This window comes from Podarcis cretensis (genome assembly GCF_951804945.1).
Source record: "Podarcis cretensis genome assembly, chromosome: 4".
Taxonomy (NCBI): Eukaryota; Metazoa; Chordata; class Lepidosauria; order Squamata; family Lacertidae; genus Podarcis; species Podarcis cretensis.
In genome coordinates this window covers 95,568,422-95,591,567 of record NC_137173.1, presented here as the reverse complement: position 1 = coordinate 95,591,567, position 23,146 = coordinate 95,568,422, and the positions used below count along the sequence as shown (strand labels likewise).

The 23,146-nt window shown below is 42.2% G+C and overlaps 1 protein-coding gene across 3 annotated transcripts in view; it reads left to right on the top strand.

Moving 5' to 3' along the window:
* Nucleotides 1–4,443, top strand: part of ABCC4 (ATP binding cassette subfamily C member 4 (PEL blood group)) — a 157,709-nt gene extending 153,266 nt beyond the window's left edge. For 2 of the 3 annotated variants that reach the window (XM_079972434.1, XM_079972433.1), the window contains exon 31: nt 1,922–4,443. In XM_079972434.1, the coding sequence (XP_079828560.1) occupies nt 1,922–2,029 (108 nt within the window). In that variant the 3' untranslated portion in view covers nt 2,030–4,443. The remainder of the gene's footprint in view (nt 1–1,921) is intronic. The other variant, XR_013837848.1, reaches the window with a different exon arrangement.
* Nucleotides 4,444–23,146: the final 18,703 nt, after the last annotated feature.

The window sequence follows — 23,146 nt, the reverse complement described above, 5'->3', positions numbered from 1 at the left end:
AGGAAAAGTGCACTAAAGGGTAGGGGGAAATAGCAGCCCTTTAAGACGCTACAGATTCCTGTAGCCTGGTGCACACAAAAAATGTTGCAGCAGTCACAGCTCTGACGTCACATGCCTAAAACGGTGGGAGCCGCTATGCAGGCTTTTCTCACAGAAATCACTTAGGTTACCTGTAGATTTCACCGTGGAATACTCTTTCTTTGAGGGCTAGTGACTTGCTTTAAAATGAAATGAAATGAAAGCTCAGAGTCTGGGCTCTGGGCCTGGTAACCCATACAACAGTACTCTCTGTGGTCCTGATACACCAGTACTCTTGGTAGACCCTGGCTACTACTTGTATCATTTGAGCCTGAAATTATAAAACCTCCTTGGTAGGCACTGGATTTCTCCCCACAGAACCCCAAGAGGTTGTATTTTTTAACTGGAGTTGCCAACTCTTTTTGTGGAAACATCACATTGGGGGAACCTGTGATAAGGAAAGTGTCTTCTGTTGAATTTCTGCACAGTTCTTAAGAACAGGAGCCCTGTCTGATAATAAATTGGCAACCAGGGGTGTTCAAAAGCCGTTTCCGTTGTAGGTGTGTTGGATCTTAGAACATGAAATTCCCAAAACATGCAAGAGGAGTTCATTGCATATATATATATATATAGAGAGAGAGAGAGAGAGAGAGAGAGAGAGAGAGAGAGAGAGATAATCATCCTTCACCAACATGTTGTCATTTTTTGGGCTATAACTCTCACCAGCTCTACTTTGGAGGGTCCAGGCTGGCAAAGATTGGCTTACATGTAAGAGCGTTCACTGGATGGTGGCCTTTCTATGTAAATTAAAAGAACGATTTATTAACAGCTTTACTGGAACATACCCAAACAACTCAAATTATTAAAGATTAGGGTTTCATGCTCTCATTTCATGGCAGCATGAATATTAGGCCTAACTCATGACACATGTCAGCCGCGGGGAAGATAGTATATTTTGTGTGTGTTTTAAAGGCTCAAACAAAACTTTTCACATTCTTCTTTGGGGGGAAAATACATTTTGAAGTCCTTTTTCACCCAAACACATTTTCCGATAAGAGCACACAAGTCTTGACATTATTTCATTTTGTTACACGCATCTGTCAGGGAGCAGAGATATGATACAGCTACTAAAAACTGATGATTGTGGAACAGTGAAACTTGACAGCATTTCATTTCCTTTATGTTCTGATTATACATTTATCAGGAAACCTGTATCTCTGGCAGTTCAGCTAGAAATTGGTAGAATTCAAGAACTCAAAGGCTCGGCAAAGAACTGTCCTATTATTTGGTATCATCTTACATTTTAGAGAAGTTGCTTGGTGGAGCCTTTGTTACAGCTCTCCCTTTCCCTTTCATTATTGTGGCACCCTATCCCCAGATCACATTTCTATAAGGCTCTATGACTCCTCCACGGCGCAAATTAAACGCTGGGATCTTTCATACGTACATCCCGAAGTTTCAATGGTTGTCAATCATAGTTTGTAAAATGCAGGGATTACAACCTTGATATTAACATCCAAATCCATTGTGCTTATTTTTATGTGTGAAAATGAAAAGCCCTTGTGCAGACACTAGATTTTGAAGCTGCTTTGTCGCCCTGTTTTTAATTTATCTCCATTTCTGAGCCGGTAAAAGGATTTTATTTATCTGTTTAATGTCAAATGATAAAGTTATCAGTTGATCTGAATTATTAGCACTTTGAGTGGGAATAGCAGGCATGTATGTTGATACACCGCAGCTTGGCTGCAAGTTGTTGGAAGAGCAGAAGACAGTTTTGCTAATTTTAAAGGAAAATATATGTATTACAACTGTGTCCTTCTCCCATTGATATGCATCCTTTAGTTGCAGTATGTAGAACAAGCTGCTTTATGAAACTAACATAGAACTTTCCCCTCCTCCCTAGGTTTATTTTAAGAAGAATTACCCTGAAGTTACTCCAAACGGCCAAGCAGCCACCAACTCATCAGCCGATGATTCACAAGGATTAATTATTTTTGAGACTGCACTATGATCCCAAGCAATTATGGGTGCTGGATTTTGTTTTTTAGCAGAATGTAATGCTAATACGATGTAAACCAAATATTGCTCTTAATTGAAAAGACTGTTTTTGCACTGAATAGCTACTTGTTATATTTTGGGGGAGGGGGAGTTTTGCATTACTCCTGTTCCTTGCATTTGAATGTAATGCAGTTCAATATTTTTTAAAAAAGACAGTACATTTTGAATCTCTTTGTAACTGCTTGATCCTGTGGAATTAGCAGCAGAAGATTGCCCCAGAATATGTATAGCCATATTCTATGCTGGGCAACCGAGACCCAGGAAATCCTGATTTTTCTCAACTCCCATAAAAGTGCCTTGACGCCAGGAGTACTGCACAGAAAGATTTCACTCCTGATCGTATCTCCTGGATTCGTAGGTTGCTACATAAAGATGCTCTTGATACAGTGGTGCTGTGCTGGAAAGAATGGCGCTGTTGTGGCAATGCTTAAGTTTTCTCCTGCATGAGCATTACTTTCAGTCAGGGTTAGAGCTCTGACCAAAGGCCACCTGTGGCATCACTGCACTGGCAGAAGTCCCTTTAAACATGAACCTGTCATTTCAGAGTGTAGTCGAATGCTGCAAAGAAGGTCTTGCGCCATTTGTAGCACATTGAAACAGAACGCAGTGGGCCAGCTGTTCATGCCCTGACAGGCCCTCCTAAGAATCTGGTTGGCTGCACTTGGCTCGATGGGTCACAAATCATACAGACCTTCTACACAGAAATGAAGCACACAAACACATACACTGTTTGCTTACTACTGTAGATATGTTTGAACCACCGGTGCAGGACACCTCCCGCTTTGAAATTTCTCAGGTTGGAAATAAAGAATGTATTTTTTTTTAGCTTTGCATATTGAAGGAAGGCAAATGAAGATGTTCTAGTTGGCCTAACAAATGCGTATTTGCAAATCCTTAGCTGCATCCATTTTATACCAAACCAAAGTTATTTCTCTGGAGGAGAGTTCTCCGCTTCCTTGTCTTTTAAACTTGTTTTAAGTGGGCAATGATATCCCAAACAGAAATGCAACACAAACAGTTGGCAGTTTTCATTTTGAAGAAGCTTAGGCATACAAGAAACTCCCCCAGTACCTAGTTTGCCTTTATATGCCTACAATAGACACTTTCAGAGCAATAAATCAGGAGATGATGAGACATATCACTAAGGCTGGGTTAAGGAAAACGGCTACTTAACAAACTTTACAGTGCTTCTCATGTGGCTTCCCAGTTGCACATGTCGTCGTCTTGACCAGTTCACAGTTACTGGTCAGGAGTAGGCTTTCTGTACCTGCCTCCCAAACTATCCTTGGAATGGAGGAATATTGTGGGAAGAACCATCTAAGAGTTGGAGTCTGGGCTGAAATGGTGGTTGTTATGTTAGGATGTTCCCTCTGCAAGAATCCTACCTATTGCAGGGGTGGTGTGTCCTCATGAGGAGAAATGGAAAGTTCTGCTTTGCGACTCCTGCCGCCACCTGCCCTGCCACCTCCACTGCTGATGCCGAAGTGGCGCTGCCATCAGTGCCAATTTGGGGCAAGATCGTGCTGATTTGGGGGTGAAATCTCACCCCAAATGGACACAGTCTTGCCCAAAATCCGTGCAGCTGTGGCGTGCTTCCTGGGGGGCTTCTGACACCAAAGTAGTGGCATTACCCTGTCTAATTATCGGGGCGGCTCTGCACCTATGTGGCTGTGTTGTGGCTACATTCCTAGGTTGGCACGGGGGAAAGACACAGGAAAGAATATCCCATGCCAAGACAAGAGTAGTGGGAATTCAGCCACTGTAATAGCCTGTCAACTAGTAGGGATGGTTTGCACCACACATCTGCTAGCACCTAATTAGAAATATAGGGAAGCACCAGGGACATTGAATTCTTACCAGTTGACAGTAGGTTACAGGCTGCTGTCTTACAAAGCAGTTACATGTACACTTTTCTGGTGCTGTATTCAACCACCGACTGAAGGCACAGTCCCTAGGTAAGGCTAAGTACCGCTGGGGTTGTGATATTTGTGCTAATTGGGTCTTGGTGTGTGGGGGTTTTGCAAATATTCGTCATCAGCCACACATCATGGGAAATACAGTTATTGGCCAAACATTCCTAGCTCAAGTTTTGTGTAAAGAATAACAACCATGGCGATGCTATTCAAGCATCTGTTGAATGATGGAAGTATTTACAAAAGAATGTTGTAATATTTTGTGTGGCTGTCAGCGCACACGTGTTAAAATAACTTCCCTTTCCTCTTTAGTAAGCATTTAATCGCAATGTTTTGCCAACGTTGATACATAGAAAATTCTCTCTGGTCAAGTTATCAATGCATTGTTTGCATTTATTGTGCCTTACTGGATTTCAAGCCAAACTTATTTGAAAATACAATAATTTTAAATCCATATTGTGTTCTTGTTTCTCTTAAAGGTCTTTTACACTTAATTACAATTGTTATCTGTGTCTCCACTGTACCACTGTTCTTCCATATTGGGGGGGCGGGGACTGAAGATAGAAAATTTGTTCATATCAAGGAGATTGGCTAGGCTAGAAACAGATATCTGATATTTTATGTGGCGCTATTTTTTATGATGAAGCATCCCCTACCTGTATCATGAAGTGGTAAGATATGCCCCATTTTCTCTAAGAGTTTTGCCATCATAAACACATGGACACACACCTAAGTGTGAAAACGAAGAGTGTTTTTATAAATTGTACCTGGCACAGAAACTTTCCCAACTTCCTCTTCTTTGAGCCAGCGAGAAATATCTTCAGGGATTAGGTGTACTGGGAGAGGCATTTATCATAGGTAGAAGACCCTCCTTAAATAGGAGTGTTGGCCATTCCTTCGCCTTTTGGTTTGATTGCTACTCATTTAAGCTCTTTCCTCTGGGTTGACATCCCGTGGAACAGTGAAGGAGGCAACTTTTGATCTGGAACCCCCAGAATTACCCATACTATGCACCTCAACACTATTATAGCACTTAAAGGGTCATGGACATCCTGTTGAAATCTAACGTGCTTGCAAGTACTTCAGAGGATTAACATTTTTCCATTTTTGTTATATCTGTCCCTGACGAGCCCTTTGAGGATCAACTAGGAGAGAAATTAGATTCAGTTTGAATTTAAAGGTGAACCTACCTAATTTGCACTATCTGAAATGATATGCAAATTGCAACACGGCCATCCTTTGAAAATTGCATTTATCTGAATTTTGCAATGCAGTTCATCAGCTAAGTGATGTGTGCAAAAATGTTTAGTGCATTAAAAATCATTGTAAGTGAAAATTGCTGGTCAAAAATGTGTGTGTGTGTATATATATATATATATATATATATATATATATATATATACACACATATATATATATATATATATATTAGGAAAAATTCACACTGAAATGATGAATTTTCATGAGGACTTTTTCCTTTCTTTCAAAAAAAGTTAGCAAACTGATGTGGAAATGTGGATTGGAAAAATGAGCAAGTGCAAAAAATGAAAAATGACAGATTCTACCATCCCTGGGATCAATACCTTAGATTTCGAAAAGGAACCAATGCACTTTGAATTACTCATTGTAAAGGTTTTCAAAGGGCTAAAATCTTTTCCTTGTTAAAAAAGACATGTTTCTGAATGTAAGTAAAGGTAACGGAAGACCGTAGTAATCACCAAAATGTTTGAAATTCAGGGCTACTCAAGGCTCCCAGACGAAACCAATAAACTTTAATTTAATGTGTCCGTTGCTGGTGGTTGGAAGGCAAGCAGCGATTGAGCAATCCAGGAGCACCTCAGTTTGCCTGAACAACCTGTTGCATATCCAGAGGCAGAAGCTTTGGACAACCTGGTGGAACCTCATTGGGCCCTTGTGCCACTTGCTCCCTGCTCAACTCAAGGTCTGCAGTACCACCCTTGGACCATCTGCAGTGGTGGCACTGCAGCACAACGCAAGACCAGGCATTCCTCTAAAATGCTGCCATGGCACTGCAGAATACAAGACCTTGGGCTACAAGCTGTTGATACCAGTTTTGATAGTCCTGGTACCTGGATTTTTGTTTGATGTGTAGAGCACAGCTGGGGTGGTTTTTTTGCCTAGTCACATCTTGTAATAATGAGAGCCAGAAAGCCAAATTTGACTGGGTTAGGAATACAGAACGTGGTCACACTGGTGTAAGAAAATTACGCCTTTAAGTAATTGAGTATAATAACGGTGCATTCTCTTACACATTTTGCTTACACAGTGCTTTCTGGACTCTGGTATGACGAAACAAAACTATTTTCTTTAAAATGCTTCCACCTATAAAAGGTAAAGGTATAGGACCCCTGGATGGTCCAGAGTGACTGGGGAAACCCAGCCAGGTGGGCAGGGTATGTATGTACAGTGGTACCTCGGGTTAAGAACTTAATTCATTCTAAAAGTCCGATCCTAATCTGAAACTGTTCTTAACCTGAGGTACCACTTTAGCTAATGGGGCCTCACGCTGCCACCATGCGATTTCTGTTCTCTCCCTGAAGCAAAGTTCTTAACCCGAGGTACTATTTCTGGGTTAGCAGAGTCTGTAACCTGAAGCATCTGTACCCCGAGGTACCACTGTATGTATGCATGTATGTATGTATGTATGATAATGATAATAATATGTTGAAGAATGTTTCTGTCGGGCTGAATTACTCTTTTCCCTCTCCTTGATGGTTTCACAGTATATCATTCTCACAATTAAAGCTGAGGGTTCTTTCATTGACTGGTAATAACTGACCTTGTATTTTCCCTCCTTCATCAATGGAAGTAACTTTTTACAAAAACCCGTAACTTGCTCCTGACCATGTTTTCTGATACAGTGGTGCCCTGCAAGACGAGCGCCTCGCAAGACGGAAAACCCGCTAGATGAAAGGGTTTTCCGTTTTTGAGGCGCTTCGCAAAACGAATTTCCCTATGGGCTTGCTTCGCAAGACGAAAATGTCTTGCGAGTTCCTGCGGGGTTTCCCCCCTTTTTTTTCCCCTTTTCCTAAGCCGCTTATCAGCTGATCCGCTGATAAGCCGCTTAACAGCTGATCGCTAAAAGCCGCTAAACCGCTAATAGCGCTAATCCGCTAAGCCGTCAATGGGTTTGCTTCGCAAGATGAAAAAACCGCTAGACGAAGAGAATCGCGGAACGGATTCTTTTCGTCTTGCGAGGCATCACTGTATTCAAAAGTGATGTCTGTATCAGCTGCCAGATGGCCTGTAGCAACCTTGTAAATTGTGCCAAATTTAATTACTACTGCTACTATTTTTCAATGATTTGGATTTTTTTTTTAAGCGGTTAATTTTTTAGCAGTTATCACTTAAGCAACAATTGCAATTGTCAATGTTTTGGAAGCACAGAAATTGTATTAAACTTCTTGGCTTGGATAAACATCCATTTGTGCCTTGGATCTCCAGTCATCTACCTGCTGCAGCAACCTCATGCCCTTCTTTCAAAAGCTCCAGGGTAAATGTGGTATGAAGACAGACGCTGCTGACTGGCCCAAATTCTCAAGTAGGAGTTTGGATCCAGGCCATAGCTTTCCCATTCCTTAGAAGAGGCAGGGGGAGCTAATATTAAGCAACAGAAACCTAACATCTAACGGCACTGAGAAATGTTCCCAACACATACATCATTTCTTGGTAGTCTCCATTCGATTCTCAGGGTTTTTCATTTTGGTATCTATTACACTGACATCAGTTGCATAAAGCCAGGATTATCCTGTCAAAACACGTTAAAACAGCACATTCAGCAGACTCACGGATACCTAACATTTTTGTTAGCATTCTAAAAGCTACAATATCAAATTGATTCAGGTAAGCAAAATATGTTGTTTTTATGACCTGATATAGCAAGATGTGTCTGAGTTTTCCTTACAGGAAAAAGTCTGAAATGTCTCTTGCTTTCTGCTCTCATGAGTAGCCATATCACCTTGGAATCAATTTATGATGAAATGATTTCATATTTAACGCTGTTGAACCAATGCATGCAAATCTCCTTAGTACTGAAGAATATTTTGGGCCAGTCTAAAGATTGTTCATTATTATTTATTAGTAGATGCATTTTTGCATTAAAATATGCAAATGACATATTTGTAAAAGCAGCTATACATCTGATGTTAAATTAAATCACAAGAAATGCATCATTGTTAAACAAAAATCTAAGTTAGATTGAGACTGATGCAATGTAGAAATTACCCAGAGTCCACAGTGGATTACATTATCAAAATTTGACTGTAGTGATTTGCCCCTCAAGGCTCAGCTTTGACCTTTGAACTTTATGCTAACGTTGAAAATGTAGGTTTATCACCATATATATATATATATATATGGGCATGATTGTGTTGCACAAAACCTCACTCAATAATAATAATAATAATAATAATAATAATAATAATAAAATCCCACCCATCTGGCTGGGTTTCCCCAGCCACTCTGAGTGGTTCCCAACAGAATATTAAAAACACGATAAAACAGCAAACATTAAAAACTTCCCAAAACAGGGCTGCCTTCAGATATCTTCTAAAAGTCAAGTAGTTGTTTATTTCCTTGACATCTGATGGGAGGGCATTCCACAGGGCGGGCGCCACTACCGAGAAGGCCCTCTGCCTGGTTCCCTGTAGCTTTGCTTCTCGCAATGAGGGAACCGCCAGAAGGCCCTCGGTGCTGGACCTCAGTGTCTGAGCTGAATGATGGGGGTGGTGACACTCCTTCAGGTATACTGGGCCTAGGCCATTTTGGGCTTTAAAGGTCAGCACCAACACTTTGACTTGTGCTTGGAAACGTACTGGGAGCCAAAGTAGGTCTTTCAGAACTGGTGTTATATGGCGGCCATTCCCAGTCACCAGTCTAGCTGCCGCATTCTGGATTAGTTGTAGTTTCCGTCAAAGGTAGCCCCAGGTAGAGCGCATTGCAGTAGTCCAAGTGGGAGATAATCAGAGCAGGCACCACTCTGGCGAGACAGTCTGTGGGCAGGTAGGGTCTCAGCCTGTAGACCAGATGGAGCTGGTAGACAGCTGCTCTGGACACATACAACTCCCATATTTAGACATGACCTGTAGTGCCTTTACTCTCTATCACTGATAGAAATTAATGGTAATCTCAGAATTGGAGAAAGTTATCACTCTCATACCTGCTGACAACTAAATTACTGACAACTGTTGTGAAGCACGTCAAGGATTCTTCTCGGTTAGTCATCAATGGGCATCCCTTTGGGTAAGCTGACACAAGCTAACACCGGTGGGGATTTTGCCAATTCTTTGTTCAACAACTGAAACGCACAAAGCGAATATTCAAATGAGTTGCCATTGAGAAAGCAAATCAAGACTTGTAGGCATGAGAAACACATACAGCTCTCCGCACCGGAGAATAACTTTCTGGCATTGCCTGAGAATAAGGAAGATCTTGCTCCCTTCCTTCTCACCTCTCTTGTTGTCGCTGCAGGATTTGAGGATGAAAGGAAGGTGTTGAGCAACATCTATTGATGCAGCACAACAGCAGTTAGGAGCAAGAGTTTGGAGGAACCACTGGTAAGTGATACAGACTTTCACAGCTTGCAGTTAGCAGCCGTGCTGATGTAGTTTCTGCTTGACACAGACATATTCTTCTGCTGCACAATTCCAACAAGATGAAGTGTGTTAAATTGTAGGTGAACATATCAGACGACACAGCGATTCTTCAAACAGCTCTTGTTTATTCACAGGCCAGAACAGAACTGAACTGAAGGGTTCAGCCAGCCTGCTTATATAGAGCTCCACTAGAACGCAACAGTAACCATTTTCTGTAACTATCCAATCACTGAATGTCACTTTCAATCCCTTATTTGCATATGTGGACCTGAGTGAAAACTATCTACAGTATCCCCCTGCTGGCCCAGAGTGAGAACTTCAGTACATAACAAAGTGGACCATGGTGTGGTGGTTGTTGGCTAGCACTGAGGAAGAGGGCATGTTCTGGTCCACACGGCCTCCAGCCAGCTGTCAGTGGCTGAAAAGGCCAATATCACTAGTACTGTATGCTATTGAAAGACCGGGTGTCGCCTCCTGCCGTGTGACTCTAACAAAGCATGCAGTGTAGAAAACACTGAAAGAGCTCAAGAAGGATTTTTTTAAAAAAGAACTCAAATTGCAGGTTACGTGCAGACAATACATATATATATATATATATATATATATATATATATATATATATATAGACAACACCATTCTTTCAGCCAGTGTAACATGTAATTTGTAAGCCACACGAAATAAATAAAGACATTTGTTTTCTGCCTCCAGTATGTGAAATGTTTTGTGCAATCAAAACATTTCACAGAACAAGACCATTTAAAAGCATTCATATCTTTTGAGGGTGTTATGATGGGCAGCAACACTGAATTCACAAATTTTTGGTACATAACTCCTATGGATTTTGGATAAACCTGAAAGGGACAATTCACTGATCAGTTGTTTTCTTCAAGCTCCTATGCAGGCACAGAACAGAGAAGCAGCACCTCAAGTCTTGGACACCATCTTGAATTTCTGGGATTTCGGTTGAGAAATCGGTTTGGGAACAGTGGTTTTCAGATTCAACTTTTTCGAATTAATCTAGAAAAATGGGTTTCCCGAAATTATTTCCTCTTGCATTTGGGGAAAAATTAGTCCAGTCTACATGGAAACTGTTCCAATATTTACTTACTAAGTATCTTCTTGTTCACTTCTAAAATAGCCTGTTGTATGGTAGATAGAAATAACTATAGGTTTGGGGATTTTAAAAGATTTTTGTTTTTACAATGTTTTGTAAGGCAGTATTGTCTATGTGCATGTGTTTTAATGTGAGTGTTTGTTTTTAAAACAAAAGGTGCAATTTTAATAGTTGATTTCAACCCAAAGCCTTGTTACACAACATACTCTGTGTTACAATTAAGTGATGTGACAAAAGGTTTGTGAGTGTATTGCATAGTTAATTATTCCACTAGCATCTGAGGATTTTGCAAGGAGCAGTCTTGATGTCTCTGCACATGTACGAAATGGTCAGGTCTTTCATCATTCAGAGGATCACGCTGATAATCAGCTTTAACTCCATTGTGTGCATCTTTTCATATTTTCCTCACTTTGCTTATCTGATTCTAGTGGGAGGTAGCAAAGGTTTTTTTTTTAAAAAAAACCCTAAACATTAACACCATATCATTAACTATGGCCCTCTAGCACTTTAGCAAGCCCATTAGTTAGGGTTTTCTTTTCGGGGAGAGAGTGTTTTTGTGTATCATGGAAGCAACTGGGCGTTGTGACTTAATTTGTGTTGAGAAGTGAGAGAGATCGATAATGGTGAAGTTCACTGTCTAGGTCTCCTTAGCAGAAAGTGGAAATCATTCAAATGGATCATTTGCTTCTTGACCATCAATTTAGAAGCACCTCAAGTATTATTTCACAATGCTGAAAGCATTTCACCAAAACTGTCTCGGTTTCTTTGCAGCATTCTTATAAGGTAAAGGGACCCCTGACCATTAGGTCCATTCGTGGCCGACTCTGGGGTTGAGGCGCTCATCTCGCTTTATTGGCCGAGGGAGCCGGCGTACAGCCAGCGCACGGCTGTACCAGAGCAGCGCATGGAAATGCCGTTTACCTTCCTGCCGGAGCGGTACCTATTTATCTACTTGCACTTTGACATGCTTTCGAATTGCTAGGTTGGCAGGAGCAGGGACCGAGCAACAGGAGCTCACCCCGTCGCAGGGATTCGAACGGCTGACCTTCTGATCGCCAAGTCCTAGGCTCTGTTGTTTAACCCACAGTGCTACCTATAAGGTAGGCCAATGTTTTTACCTCCTTACTGCAGATGGCGAACAACGATTAACATGTTGGCAACTGTCTGTTTCAGGAGACAACGGAAGAATGCACCTTTGGGAGTGAAGTCAAACTGTCAAAGAGTTACAGCGCCTGCTGTGGCTGTAGAGACCGATATGGGAGAGACATGTTTTGTTGCAGCCAGACCAGATGAAGGCATCCAATTGCGCCGCTGCAGATGCACGATTGTGTTTCTTCTCTCTGCGCTTCTCCCAGAGGTCATTCCTCCTCTGGTCCCTGCAATCCTATATACACTTGCCTGGGAATAAGCCCCACTGATTCAATGAGACTTGGTTCTGAGCAGATGTCTATGGGATTGCACTATAAGACACTCAGCACTATAAGAGACTTTCATAGGGTTATGTAATCAGCTATTTGCTGAAATATTTGAAGAAGGAACTGGCTTACGAGTGTGGTTTGTTCATGGTGAATAAACCATAGTTAAGCTACTGTGAAACTTTTTTTCAGAATGCAAGATGGCTTTGCTTGGAGGGAACGCTGGTTGTCTAAAAATCACCTGGGTGCTACACTGATGACACTGGGTGATATACAACTTGAACCAGACAGAGGGCCTTCTCAGTAGTGGCACCCGCCCTGTGGAATGTCCTCCCATCAGATGTCAAGGAAATAAACAACTGTCTGACTTTTAGAAGACATCTGTTTAGGGAAGTTTTCAATTATTGATGGTTTATCGTGTTTTTAATATTCTGTTGGGAGCCGCTTAGAGTAGCTGAGGAAACCCAGCCAGATGGGCTGGGTATAAATAAATTACTACTACTACTACTACTTAACCCATAGAAATCATTGGGACCTGATATTTCAGTAGGCCTACTCTGAGAATGACTAAAGTTGCAAGATATCTTGTGTTTTCACTATCTTCCTGCCTTGTGGGCCTCATATTGAAACAGACGTTCTAGCAAAAGGGGGAGGAAGTAAAAAAGACACAGTTCATTCCCCCCAGTGTATTCCCTAATACCATTTTTCATCTTGTATACAATACAGTATACCTCATGCTTAGCTTTAAATTGGAAAAGGCTCTGAGTTGTATTTATGACCTCTCTTAGAAAATAGGATTTCAAATATGCTGACTTGTTTGAAAACATGTCTTGTTTGCATGAAGACTGTACGGCAGTTGAAGAATCTGTTTACTCGCAATGCTGCCTTTACATTGGGAAAAGATTAATACATTTAATTTTGTGTGTTGCTTTTGACTTGACATTTTGGCTTTTTGATGGGCTTTCCTATGTCCGTATTGCTGTGCAGACCACTATACTTATCCCCTAAAACATCATCAGGATTCCATACAGGTACTTCCCAAACAAAAGCCAGGTTGTCACCTTGTATTTTAACGTCTCCGGGGGAAGGCAGATAAGGCTACCAGCAAGTCCAGTTGTCCGGCAAATTTCCATAGTGCAGGCATATCTTGTATGACTCCATACAAATGACTCAAGAAAATGGGGATGGGGCAGGGGACAGAAAGGGTAAGAATTATTCTCTCAAACCATCAGACAAAGCAACATGCTTCGTTATTATTTTGAACTTCATTTTAAAATTAGACACAATGGACCGGTCCGGGACCAGCCTTCACTTTCTAGGTTGTGGCAGTGGCAGGGTCAGAGGAGAAACATACAGCAAGATTTTCAAGCCTTCTTTCTGGCAAATAAATATTGGGGCCCTTTCAAACAAACAACTCTCCGTGTGAAACCTGGACTGGTACAGCCCAAATGTGAGGTGAGGCATTGAACTGGCCCTTTAAAACTGGTCTGCAGCTGAATTTTAAGTGGGTTCGTCCTATACCAAGTGCCTATTTCCTCTCCTGGAAGCTACTGTCCTGGGGGGTGGGGGTGGAAAGACCTCTCCTCTTTCCAGATGGGAGGAGTTGTGAGCGGGAGTCGGCTCCCGCGTCAGCAGGGGGGTGTATACGGCCCCCTGCGTCAGCTCTCTTCTGCTGCCGCACCAAGCACATCAGCCAGCCAATAGGGCTGGCGTGTGGGCGGGGTTTAGCCACATTTAAGCGGCCGCGGCAGCGCCAGGCTCCATTCTGTTCCTGTTTTCGCCGGATCACCTGCTCTCCCTCCCTTTAGGTCATTTCTTTCTTTTGACCTTGCTATGGGCGTTAGTTGGTTGCCTTGGTTGCCCAAGGGGCCTGGTAGGAATTTTTATCCAATTGGCAAATTGGCACCAGCCTCTTGGTTTTTCGCCCACCTCATAGCAATTCGTCACAACTTTCTGGTATTGGCAGTTAGGCATTGGAATATGTGTAGTGCGTTGGAGGGCAGGTTGTGGCCATCACCTACCCCTCTCCTCGTTTGCATATTCTGTTAAAGGAATCCGGTGGTTGTGGATCCTGTCCGATTCCCTGCTGGTGGCTAAGGCGATGGCATGACCCACCGTGACTTCAGGGGTTGTTTCCAGTTGTATTTGCATCGGCAAGCTCCTTTCAGTGTGAGAGAGCCAGTGTGGTATAGTGGCTAAGAGCGGTAGATTCGTAATCTGGGGAACCGGGTTCGCTTCCCCGCTCCTCCACATGCAGCTGCTGGGTGACCTTGAGCTAGTCACACTTCTCTGAAGTCTCTCAGCCCCACTCACCTCACAGAGTGTTTGTTGTGGGGGAGGAAGGGAAAGGAGAATGTTAGCCGCTTTGAGACTCCTTCAGGTAGTGATAAAGCAGGATATCAAATCCAAACTCTTCTTCTTCCACTGGTTGTTAACCCTCAAATTACTCCCCGCCGAGCGGAGTGGAGTCATGTATAGATCGTTTGATCCAGTGCCTAAGCCAATACCACTCATGTGCTATAACCAATAAAGTTGTGGCCTTAATTCGCCCATTAACCTAAAATACTTGTGTCCTTGTGTCTTATTTATCTCTGTGCGGGTGGTGGGTCCTCGACTCACAATGGCCATTATTCGTCTCATGTTGTGCAAGAAACTGGGAAATAGTTTTTAAAATTTTAAAAGTTGTTATTTCCATTGCAATAACAATATCATTTTGTATGTGCAATGATTGAAAGAACCCATAGAGCCAAGCGAATACAAATACTGATTGGTTGGATCTTCCTGCTGCTTATTGTAGATTTTCCTTTGCCTCCTTGGGAGGTTGCCCCCCCCTTTTTTTGCCAACAGTGCATCTTTTAAGCAACTGGTTACTTGATGCTGTTGCCAGGGATCATCTTGCTTCTTGTTACAGCAATGGAAAGTATCTGTCATCTTTCCCCTAGAGCTATGGTTGAGATAAATGTTTTTTTCCAGGGTGCATTAATGTCTCGTGTACTTAAAAAATAAATAAATTTGGATTGGATGTTTCACTCTCAAGTAGAGTTGTTTGTTCTTAAATCTGGTTTGCATGACTTTAGGCGACTTGTACGGTTTGTACATGTTTTGTGAAATGGTTCATCTTACACATGGGGCTTTAAGAAAGTGCATGTCCTAGACTACTATAAAGGGACAGGGGACTCCAAGACAGTTTGTCCTCTATGGGATTTCCATTTTGGAATAGTTATGGGATATTCTGGGGAAAGCTTTCTCCCTTGATCCTTGGTCTTTCTTCTTTACCTCCAGGAAATCAGAACGTTGCTGAGTTCTTCAGAGATGCCTCATCAGGTCTCAGTCTACAGACTCTGCCTTCATATAGAAAACCAGTTCAACGGTAGAAGCATGCCATTATTTTGGTGGAGGAAATTGGTAAAAATTATTTAGATCTAGATGGTTACAAGATTCTGACAACTTCTGAAAGGGTTGAGACTTAAACCAGCTGGAATATCATGCTTTATGACAGAGAAATATTTCTCTAACTTAAACCCAATTGTGTGGAACATAGTTGTGATTACTCAAGTTGCGGAGTAGTTTTTGAAATAAATAAATATGAACAAACATGGGTTCTTATGGTCTGCGCTGAAAGAAAAGGAGGTGGCATAAATGGATATAGGTTTCACAAAAAACATAAACCTGAACATTGCATAATAAGTAATGCAACAGATGAAAGAACTTTGGTCATTAAATCTTAGTGGTTTAGATAACCTCTTATTGTCAAGTGTTTCATTAATATGTGTGTGGGAAGAAGCAGGTAATAGGCTCCTCAAACAAGATCTGTGTGAGGAACAAATATCACAACAGGAGAGAGAGCTGTTGAAATGTAATGTAATGTAAAAGTGCTGTCTAAAATGCATAAGATATTATTGGAATGGGAGACAAAGGATGACCAAGTCAAATCCTCAGTGACACATTGGGCAATAGATATTGGTCATAATACAGTTATGGAAGCATGGGAATGATTGTGGAATATGGATATAAATTTTACAGCATGTTATGGTTTAAGAGGAAATTATATGAAAAATTATATGAAAAATTATACCCAACACCGAGTGAATTGGCAAAAATGCATAAATCTAAATCAAATGAGTGTTGGAAATGTAAAGAGAAAGTTGGTTCTTTTTATCATATGTAGTGGTCTTGTAGTAAGGTTAAAGCTTACTGGGAAATGATATATAATGAGTTGGAAAAGATGTTTAAAAATAGTTTGTAAAAAAAAACAACAACCCAGAAGCTTTCCTTTGGGAGAATTATAGCGACAGAACTACCCAAACTGTACAGAAATTTATTCATGTATGCGACTACAGCAGCAAGAATGTTACTTGCCCAAAAATGGAAAGAAGAAGGAGTCTCAGCAAAGAAGAATGGATACAAAAACTCATGGAATGTGCAGAAATGGCAAAATTTACCAGGAAAATACGAAATCAAGATAACAAACTTTTTATAAAAGAATGGAAATGGTTTATTGAATATTTACAAACAAATTGTAAACAGATAAGAACATTGGCAGGATTATTGTAATAATCTGCAGTTTCATAAGAGTATATATTTAAAGTAGATGAATAAATGAACAAATTAAGTTAATTTGGATATGCAGAAAATATTAAAAATAAATTTAAGGAACCGCAGAAAGCAGGGGGAAGGAAGTCAAGTTTTGAAATGTTAAAATGACTGTAAAATTATTGAAATGTGTAAACCTGAAAACCATAAATAAAATATTAAATAAATAAATAAAGATTTGTATGAACTTCTCTGTATTCTCTTTGGCTCATGCTTAAAACCTTTGTGTTTAGGCAAACCTATTCAGACTCACAGAAGTTACATGTGTTTTATCTCTTTGGCTACTGTTGATTTTAGACATTTTTTGAATGTTTTAAAATACCCGTTCTTAACTATTTTTCATCAAGGATTTTAATATTTTAAGTTTTTGTGAACTGCTTAAAGGTTTTCTTCCACTCAAGTGCGATACACATCTTGTTAAATGGATAAATAGTGGCTGACCTTGCTTGGATTTTGGTTGCTACCGTATAAAGGAGGAGGAGGAGTTATGAAATACTTAAGGGAATGGGGCTTTGAACCCTTCCATTTGAAACCACCTCTCCCAAGACGTTTTTCTTCTAGGTGAGTTCCAAGGCTGGAAGTACCGTATTTTTCGCCCCATAGGACACACCGGCCCATAGGACGCACCTAGTTTATTTTGGGGGAAATAAAGAAAAAAAATATATTTCCCCCCCAGGTGCAGAGCTTCCCCCGACCCCAGCCCCCAGAACAGGCTGCTATCTGAAAGCCGTGGGAGAGCCGTGCAACTTTGCGCGGCTCTCCCACGGCTAGCGGAGCGCTGCGCGAAGCCCGGAACTTGGGGGGGTGCTGAGCTCAGCGCCCCCCAAGCTTCTGGGTGCTGGCAAGGTCTCCGCTAGCCATGGGAGAGCTGGGTCTCCCATGGCTAGCGGATAGCTTCCTGAAGCCTGGAGAGCGAGAGGGGTCAGTGCGCACCGACCCCTCTTGCTCTCCAGGCTTCAGCGAAAGCCTGCATTCGCCCCATAGGATGCACACACGTTTCCCCTTCATTTTTGGAGGGGAAAAAGTGCGTCCTAAAGGGCGAAAAATACAGTAACCCCTACTGGGTGAGAATGCCTGAGAGAGTACAATGATACCTCAGGTTCAGAACTTAATTCATTCTGGAGGTCCGTACTTAACCTGAAACTGTTCTTAATCTGAGGTACCACTTTAGCTACTGGGGCCTCCTGCTGTCACCACACCGCCGGAGCACGATTTCTGTTCTCATCCTGAAGCAAAGTTCTTAACCCAAGGTACTATTTCTGGGTTAGCGGAGTCTGTAACCTGAAGCGTCTGTAACCTGAAGTGTATGTAACCCGAGGTACCACTGTAGTTCTGGAAAGCAAAGAAAGTGTAGAAGGCAAGAGAACTGCTCCCTGCCTCTTACCGCACTTTACATTCTCCCTGCCACCTCTTTTTCATAGGAATATGCCATGACCTCTGTTGGGTTGTACTGCTCCCCCTGTTATTCCTGACAGGAACCCAGGGAGCTTCTGTATGAAACACAGGGGCCCTCACACACTTGTGGGACAAAGCATGCTGTTCGACTGCACGATAGCCACCACTGGAAGGTCAGTAAGGGTCTGCCTGCATGACACTCTCCTTCTTTGTAGCAAGTCAATATGGAATTTGTCTCTGCACAGATGCTGATCTCTGCTGCAGCAATAATTTCTGGATATAGTTGCCGTGCAGGTAAAGGTAAAATGTAAAGGATCCCTGGATGGTTAAGTCCAGTCAAAGGTGACTATGGTATTGCGGCGCTCATCTTGCTTTCAGGCTGAGGGAGCTGGCGTTTGTCCACAGCCAGCCAGTGTGGTGTAGTGGTTAAGAGCGGTAGACTTGTAATCTGGTGAACGGGGTTCGATTCCCCGCTCCTCCACATGCAGCTGCTGGGTGACCTTGGGCCAGTCACACTTCTCTGAAGTCTCTCAGCCCCACTCACCTCACAGAGTGTTTGTTGTGGGGGAGGAAGGGAAAGGAGAATGTTAGCTGCTTTGAGACTCCTTAGGGGAGTGATAAAGTGGGATATCAAATCCAAACTCCTCCTCCTCCTCCTCCTCCTCCTTCTCCTCTTCTTCTTCTTCTTCTTCTTCTGGGTCATCTGGCCAGCAGGACTAAACCACTTCTGGTGCAACAGAACTCCGTGATGGAAACCAGAAATGCCGTTTACCTTCCCGCCACAGCTTTATCTATTTATCTACTTGCACTGGTGTGCTTTCGAACTGCTAGGGACAGAGCAGCAGGAGTTCACTCTGTTGTGGGGAATCGAACCGCCAACCTTCTGATCCGCAAGCCCAAGAGGCTCAGTGGTTTAGAACATAGTGCCACTCACACCCCTTAGTTGTCGTGCAAACCTTCCCAGTGCAATGGAGAGCTTCCAGGCCAATGGGAAACCGATGATCAGCACCTTCAGGTGTTACAAATGTGCCACATACAATATTCAGATGGTTCTAAGAGATGGTCTAAAAGTGGAATTGGAAGGTGGTGGTTCTCAAAGGAATTATCTGCCATTTTAGACATGGCATGAACATGGCATAACATGAGGTCTTTCTGCTTGGCTGATGATCATGTATACATTATTAGTGTATGTAGAAACAAGGGGTTGACTTAAACACGAAGCCTGCTGTGTGGAACACTATACAGGTAAGCCATTTTTGCCTGCCCTGAATCCTGTTTAGATCAGGCCTCAGTCAGTCATCCATGTTTAATTTCTTTTGATGTGACCTGGTCAGGCACATGCAGATATAAGAAAACGGGTGGCACACAAGGGCTTTGCAGGAATATGTCAAAAATGGGATAATGAGTGCCAGCCTCCAACTTTTAGTTCACGAAATGCATTCCATTCAAGAGGCTGTCTGAAGCCCTGATGCAGCTTAAAAACACTAACCTCAATTAAGGTCATAAAAGGAGCAGTTCTTGTTGTAAATGAAATTTTCAAATAACTTGCCTGTGCCGCCCTGCCTTTGGGCAGAATGCTGAGAGAAGGGTTTGGCATTCTGCCAAGGTTGCTGCAGAACAGCAGAATAAGCATCCTTCATGTGGGTCATGGAAACGGCTGCTTGTCTGGGTTCGGTTGGTGCAAAAGCGTTTGCAGTGCTCAAGGTACCAATCTATTTCTTCCCCCCTTTGGGAAGTTGACTGATCAAGTCTCTGCTGCTGAATGAAAACCAAGTCATCTCGACTTTTTCAAAACACAGCAAAAGCAAGAAAGAAGTTACTGTATTTTTTGCTCTATAAGACTCACTTTTTCCCTCCTAAAAAGTAAGGGGAAATGTGTATGCGTCTTATGGAGTGAATGCAGGCTGCGCAGCGATCCCTCTTGCTGTTCTGGCTTCTGAGATTCAGAATATTTTTTTTCTTGTTTTCCTCCTCCAAAAACTAGGTGCGTCTTGTGGTCTGGTGCATCTTATAGAGCAAAAAATACGGTATGTTTTTATACAGTCATACCTTGGGTTGCAAACGTGATCCGTGCGGGAGGCACGTTCGCAACCTGCAATGTTCGCAACCCGCAGCGCTGTGTCTGCGCAAGTGCGTGATGCGATTCGGTGCTGCTGCACATGCCGTCATTTTGTGCTTCTGCATATGCACGAGCACCGAAACCTGGAAGTAACCCATTCCAGTACTTCCAGGTTTGGCGCGGTCCGCAACCCGAAAATGTACAACCCGCAGTATTCATACCCAAGGTATGACTGTATATGGTATGTTGGAAGCTGCTCACAGTGGCTGAGGCAACCAAATCAGATGAGTGGGGTATAAATAATAAAAATTATTGTTGTTGTTGTTGTTGAATAGGACACCCCTGTTTCCATAGGAGAAATGTTGGAGGGTACGGAAATCAATAGATTCCTAAAGTACAAAGTTGTTGATTAAGATAATAGACCAGACTACCAGAGGGCCCTCTAAGCAAACAGATACACATGCTAATAGGTAAAAAGGTAAAAGACTCCTGGATGGTTAAGTGCAGTCAAAGGCGACTATGGGTGTGGCGCTCATTTTACTTTCAGGCCAAGGTAGCCGGCATTTGACAACCATGAACCAAAAACAAACCCCTGAGTTGCAATAAGAACTAATCACAACAATACAAACACAACATGTAGGCTAATAGTTAGTAGAAAATATATAACAAAACAATGATATCATTCAAATTATAGGAGTAAGCCAATCAAAGTTCATATATACAATATAACAGAGTGTTAGTGAGGACCGTCAAGTCCTGTGTTCAAAACAGATGTCTAAGGACAGTCTCACAATAGTCTTTCAAAAGTATGAACAGAAGACGTCTCAAAAGCCTCAAAAGGACAGTGTCTCTGGAATGATACTACTGTTTCGTAATAGTCTTCATCAGCTGGAAATAAGATACAAGGCATAAAACAGACAGCTTTCTGGGTCATGTGGCCAGCAGGACTAAACTGCTTCTGGCACAACAGAACACCGTGATGGAAATCAGAGTGCATGGAAATGCTGTTTACCTTCTGGCTGCAGCAGTACCTATTTATCTACTTGCACTGGCGTGCTTTCAAATTGCTAGGTTGGCAGGAGCTGGGACAGAGCAACGGGAGCTCACTCTGTCACGGGGATTCGAACCACCAACCTTCTGACTGGCAAGCCCAAGAGGCTCAGCGGTTTAGACCACAGCGCCACACGCTAATATGGTAACAGGACACCAAGAGCCACCACAAAACTCCCTCAAGAAGCCCCATCTCTCACCAAAGACTGAAACAGAGGCCAACTACAAATCTCTGTCGCAGGTTCTCCTAGTGTTTGCAAACAGATGGGTCTTCCCTTCATCTTTTACATCTGCCAAACCATAGCAGATCCTTGAATATATGTGACCGATATGAGGTGGGAATCGACACTCAGTAGGGAAAGGGATCTGGCCAAGGATTAACTCCTCTAACTTACCACATGGTTGTTCGGAGGCTAAAGCAGGAAATGGTGGAAAACAAAATAACAAATAAGTGCTCTTTTTCATCTTGTTTTAATTATCCGAGGAGAATGGATTTAATCCCATTAAATGCACACTTAAATTCTTGATTTTAGCCAGACTTAGTCTTGCTTACATTTCACTGGAATATAACTAAAGACTCTGTGTGTGTGTGTGTGTGTGTGTGTGTGTGTGTGTGTGTTTGTGTGTGTAAATAGAGAGAGAAAGAATTATAATCCATTGTTATAGCTCTGGGCTCTGGAGGGATAGTAGTAAGCCCCAAGGGTTTATAAACCAATTAAACTATCCAAAATACATGGGTACACAAATGAGGGTAAAAATAAAGATAAAATGTGTTTTACTTTAAAGAGCATAATTTACAAAGAGACTTGTGGCCCCTTAAAGACTTAGCACATTTATTCCGGTTTGAACTTTATAGACAAGAACCTTCGTCATCTGATGTTGCTGTTGAGTAAATTACTTGAAGGAGAATGTGGAGGGGATGCATTTCAAATTTGCCAATTACGTCAAGCTGGGAGAGAAAGGCATCTCCACACAGCCAGGGATGGACACCAACTCCCATCAGCCCCAGTCAGTATAGCCTGGAGTCAGGGGTGATGGGACTTGTAGTCAACAACTTTGGAACAGTTATATGGCTGATAATTTACTCTGGGAGAGATTAAGACTTCTATTATATTCTGATTTAATTCAATTTATATGTTGATTAGCACTTGTCCCTCCCTCCCACAAAGAAATACATTTACATTCAAAAGAAATTTGGAAATGATCACCTAGTCTGATGCTACATAGTTAGACATGGGGCCCCATATAATTTTATTTTCATAAAAGTCACTTTTGGTGGTGGTTGCAACTCTTGTTAGGTTGTGGGTGAACATATCAGATGACACAGCGATTCTTCAAACAGCTCTAGTTTATTCAGAGGCCAGAACAGAATTGAACTGAAGGGTTCAGCCAGCCTGCATATATAGAGCTCCACTAGAACGCAACAGTAACCATTTTCTGTAACTATCCAATCACTGAACGTCACTTTCAATCCCTTATTTGCATATGTGGACCTGAGTGAAAACTATCTACAGTATCCCCCTGCTGGCCCAGGGTGAGAACTTCAGTACATAACAACTCTGATCCATATTCCTGCCCCAGAGCTGTGCTTAACTTGGAGAAAAGTTGCTGGTTGAAATCTGCTTGTTTCCCATTTGTAGGGGTGGGGGGAATCTGGATTGGGGCCACAGTGTGTGGAAAGGGTTAGACTCCACTTCCCCTGTGCTGAAGCCCCAATCCAAATCTCTCTACCAGCAGCTACTTTTTGCGAGAAGAAAATTACACCCAAACTCCAAATACGGTGGGGCCGGCATGGCAGGCCGGAAAACTAAACGCTGCCATAATTCTGTGTCTCCAATTGCCCTGGGACAAAATCTAAACAAGGTGGATCCTATTTGTTAAGTTGTGGGTTGACATAGCAGACGACACAGCGATTT